This window comes from Notothenia coriiceps, unplaced genomic scaffold (genome assembly GCF_000735185.1).
Source record: "Notothenia coriiceps isolate Sejong01 unplaced genomic scaffold, NC01 NC01_scaffold00001121, whole genome shotgun sequence".
Classification (NCBI taxonomy): Eukaryota; Metazoa; Chordata; class Actinopteri; order Perciformes; family Nototheniidae; genus Notothenia; species Notothenia coriiceps.
The window spans coordinates 1-4,566 of record NW_011333822.1 but is presented as its reverse complement, the minus strand read 5'-3'; the positions used below and the strand labels follow the sequence as shown (position 1 = coordinate 4,566).

The following is a 4,566-nucleotide window of genomic DNA, read 5'->3' as shown; positions in this document are numbered from 1 at the left end:
CCTTTAGCTTAGCGGTGGTGACGTGAAGTCATGTGACCGTGCTGTAGTTCCTTTATAGCCCAACATTAGCCACCTTTAGCTTAGCGGTGGTGACGTGAAGTCATGTGACCGTGCTGTAGTTCCTTTATAGCCCAACATTAGCTTTTTTACTTCTGGCAGTTGCTTTTATCCTGCTGAACAATATGTGCAAGTATCATAAATGTGTGTTTGCCACAGAGTTCATGTTTTGCAATATGGAAAAATCCCATTGCTTTTAGTCGAGGGTGCAATGCAAGACCTCATCACTCTATAGATGCTTTCCTCCAAATATGGCTGCACTGTCCCAGAACGATAAGCAGTTCTCATTCCCTATATTTTCTCTCAGTTTAGTAGAGCAAAGGACTCTGAAAGGTCTGTCTAGCATTATCAGGAGGACACAGTGTGGAGTGTGAAGGAGTGTTTTTCCTCACCTTGCTCCTTGATCTGCCGGATCTGCTTCACCGTCTCTTTGAGGATGGCACATTTGTCCGGCTTCACGTTGAAGTCGTCCATGTCATTGATGTTGGCGAAGATCAGCTCGGCCAGCTCCTCGATGTACTTGTTCTCCTGCTCCCGGTTCCTCTTCTCTGTGCTCCTTTTAGGGCTGCAGGGACACAAAGACATCGCCAACATTAACGGCAAAACATAACGTACATTAACACCAAACATTAACGTACACAGGAAGAAAAGGAGGATGATTATCTTGGTAGAAACTCCAGCCTCTTTTCTGCCATGCACAAGCTTGAAATGTCCCTTTTTTTATTGAGTTGGATTTTCCAGCATTAGCTAAAGGTATGATATTATTTGGCCCTAACATTGCTATGTTTATTAGACACATTTTTTAGATTAAATTAAATATACTGAGGCCGTTTTGTCCCAACAGCATGTCAACAGGGAGTTAAAACTATAATTGAATAAGTTAAAGTAGAATATTTGTATGTATGATATCACTTTTATATGATTATCTTTTGTTGATATCATATATTTTTTGCCATTGATGTCTTCCTCGTTGTGACACAAATTACGTTTTCCTGATGTTGAATAGGTCTGTGGACATCCCAAACGCTTTCTTATATTTTCTGAACTTCCCACTTTGCTTCAATTTTTTTTTCGTCCTGACTCTAACTTCCTAAAGTCAACGTCCTCAAAAAACCTGAGCTACAACCTCCCCAAGTCCTCATTAAAGCCTCGGTCTCTACAACCTTCATACTTCCTCATTCAACGACTTCAGATTGTATTTTTTTAAGTCTCGTCCTAAAAAATGCTGCCTCTGCATTTTTCTCCACCGAGCTGCGAGGGCATAGAATAATTTCATCCAACCTTTCTCTCTCTGCTTCTTTTTACTTTCCATTACAGAAGTATCTTATAGATAAAGCTTAATATGTCATATTGTATCGTCCTGGTCACATGACTTCACGTCACCACCACCGCTAAGCTAAAGGCGGCTAATGTTCAGCGTTATGACGTTTAGTCTTCCCATTTAGACGCGTGGTAGCAACCACCGTTTTTTTTGAAGAGGAGTAAAAACGTCTGTATTCACCAATGGAGTATTTACTAATGTATTTTTTTATTTGGTAGAACTCAACCACAGACCTTATTTCAGACATTTAACCAAAAATACGTTTAAAAAAGCTGTTGACTTCGATACAAGGATGCCCAAAAGGTGTAAAATGCTGACTCACTTCCTGGTTTAGGACTCGTTCTAATGAAGCTCACCCCTTCCCCCTTCCTTTCTTCCAAACCCAGGGTCAAGCTTAAACCACTACTCTTCAGACCGACCTCCATCAATCCCTTCATGCCTCCACTACCAGTGTCTAGAGACCCCAGGGGGCACGTCCCGAATGATATTCCAGCACAACGGGGTCTAATCGCCAAACACTATTAAATTCATCTGTGTATTCCCGGTAATAAATATATATCGTTGCATCAAAACTGTCCTGATTGAATTGTAATAAGCCATGTGTGGATGTTTGGGTGGTGTTTAAGTTTCTCACCTNGGCCCCACCAGGTCTGACGGACAGTCCTTCCTCTTCAGAGTCTCGCCCCCTGAGGAGGGCTCCGGGGTGTTTCCCCCCCCACTACTCATCTTCAGACAATATCAGCACCTGGAGACACACAAGAGGAGAGAAAGACAGTCAGAACAACACCTGATACAATAATAACGCTATTTACTTTCTGTACATGTGGACAGGGCCTCGAGCATGTTTGCAGACATCCATAATCACCCATTGTGTTTACATGTGTGTTTGTTTACATGTGTGTTTGTTTACAGAATGATTTCCCTGCCATTATCAGACTCAGGGACCTGCAATGTTTTGTTAACTGAGACAATTGTATTTATTGTTTTGGTTGCATGGTTTCATTTTGTTTACATTTTATTCATTTTTAAATAGTATTTCAATAAATTACATTTCTGTTCTGATGTCTGAATATTCTTAAGTATTTGTAGTTTATTGCTCTTTTAAAACTTGTATACATTTGATCTGATCATTATATCTGTGATACATTATGGTCTTAAAATGCCAATTATATTATTTCAGGGACAAATATAAGGTCCTACAAAACGTGCTATAATGAGAGGTCAAGCCAAAACGTATCTATACTAAACCACATTTACTTAGAAAGATAAAAAATATATATAAGTGTAAGGAATTCATCATTTAAATGACTAATGCTGTAAGTAAGGAAATTAATAGTTGCCTAAGTTGAAACAACGACCTGTAAAGTTATTTAAAAAATTGACGCTTTTTAGACATTTAAACAGTTATACAAAGACAGTAACAGTAACAGTAAAAGGCAGAATTACTTCCACAATACTTGGTTATTTATATGCTAATTTACGCTTAATTTCCACGATGTCAAAGATACACTAAGTGTCTTTTGTTGAACATACAAAGCGTCTGAATCGGCCTCTTCTTTGATGTGCAAAACAGTAAAGCCTACGCCATTATGGGATGCATTAATTCCACGCAGAACGAGTGCATCTGAGCATTTTGGAAATTAAAAAGCTCACCCCTGACACCCTTCTCTCCGCTTTATTAACAGACTATAATTAATGTGCTGCAAATGTACACAACGTGAGTGAAGAGGCCTCGTCAAAACCATGACTCATGGCAACAAAGCAGCATTGTAATGGCGTGTGGGAGGACCAGTGGGAATACAGGAGGTGTCAATAATGACTGCACTAAAAAGGCTAATTCATGTACAGTAAGCATTCACATGAACATGCGTGCCAATTAAGAAGAGAAGGAATAATGTGTATTATATTGTGTTATTCTAAAAGTGTTATTTAGGAATGGAAGAGGAACATTGGGAGGGAGAAGCTACACCATATGGTCATGCTGTTAGACCTTCGTCCAAACGCTGGTGATAAACTCGTCTTTCTGGCCCTGTCGTTTCATTTGATCACTTTCAGCGTCTCGTTCTTAGCTTTTACGAAAACAAGAAACCATGTTAGCCATAGTTTTTTGCCATTATCTGGTGAACTTTAAAGTGTATATACGCATGGCTTCCCTCTATTGTGGAGTTGTTCCCAATCGATGGTGGATTGTGAATTAAATGCATTGTTTTGAACTCTTTAAGATAATTGTTATGCCATTTTTGTATGATGGTGTTGCACTGACTCATCCATTTCCTTTATGTTCTTGGATACAAATGTAAAAACAAAATGTAAATTCAATTAGGTTAAGTATTCAAACTAGACTGAAATCAACACAAGCAGATATTTGCACTCAATACTATTCTCGTAGACTCTACTCAAAGTATTTACTCAAATCGTGCTGATTTTAAATCGACGATTTTTCTTCTCATATGACTTTAACTTGATGCCTTCCTCAACTTAGTTTGACACTAAATAAAGGTTGAGGGAATAAAGAGAGCAAACAGACTTTCTTATCTCTTAAAAAAATTACACATTTAAGACAAATCCTCACTTTTGTAGACAAACACACACTAATCTTATCTCTGATATGAGAAAAACAATATTATTTTTTAGACCCTCCAGAAAAACGCGATCCTGCGATCGCAGAATTTACCGCATAATCAGCAAAACGGCGCAGATTTTTAAAAGGCCGCATATTTATCAAAACGCCGCATAATCCCCGCATTTTTCCACACAAAGTTGAGAAGAAAAAAAAGTTGAACTCGTCTTAACGTGACGTCATCAGCTCGCGCATCACAGAATGTAAACAACACTGTATAGAGCTCATTTACCAACGAACATTTCTACTAAAGACCGGGCAAAAAGTGGGGGGGAACTATTCTGCACCCCGTGCAACTGTGTGTTGGAGCATAAGAGAAAATCGACCCACTTCATTCAAACATTCGAAAATGCTTTCTGCTGCTGCGGACAAGAAAGCCATTCAACTGACGTTCAGCGAGGGATCAACCTCCAAAACCCTTTCGAGGGCTACAAGAAACGAAGTGAGTAGCCTACAAGATTGAAGCTGGTCAGATAACGAACGAGTAAATGAAAACAGAATGAGGCGGAGAAGTGTGTGTGTGTGTGTGTGTGTGTGTGTGGGGGGTGGGGGGGGTGTGTGTGTAGAG

The 4,566-nt window shown here is 39.4% G+C and overlaps 1 protein-coding gene across 1 annotated transcript in view; it reads right to left on the bottom strand.

Moving 5' to 3' along the window:
• LOC104959314 (nuclear receptor coactivator 2) overlaps nucleotides 1-2,119 on the bottom strand; it is a 27,741-nt gene extending 25,622 nt beyond the window's left edge. The window contains exons 1-2 of the mRNA XM_010787185.1: nucleotides 2,013-2,119; nucleotides 408-622 (exon numbers count right to left, since the gene is read on the bottom strand). Coding sequence (XP_010785487.1) covers nucleotides 408-622; nucleotides 2,013-2,104 — 307 coding nt within the window. The 5' untranslated portion in view covers nucleotides 2,105-2,119. The remainder of the gene's footprint in view (nucleotides 1-407; nucleotides 623-2,012) is intronic.
• Between the last annotated feature and the right edge of the window lie 2,447 nt (nucleotides 2,120-4,566).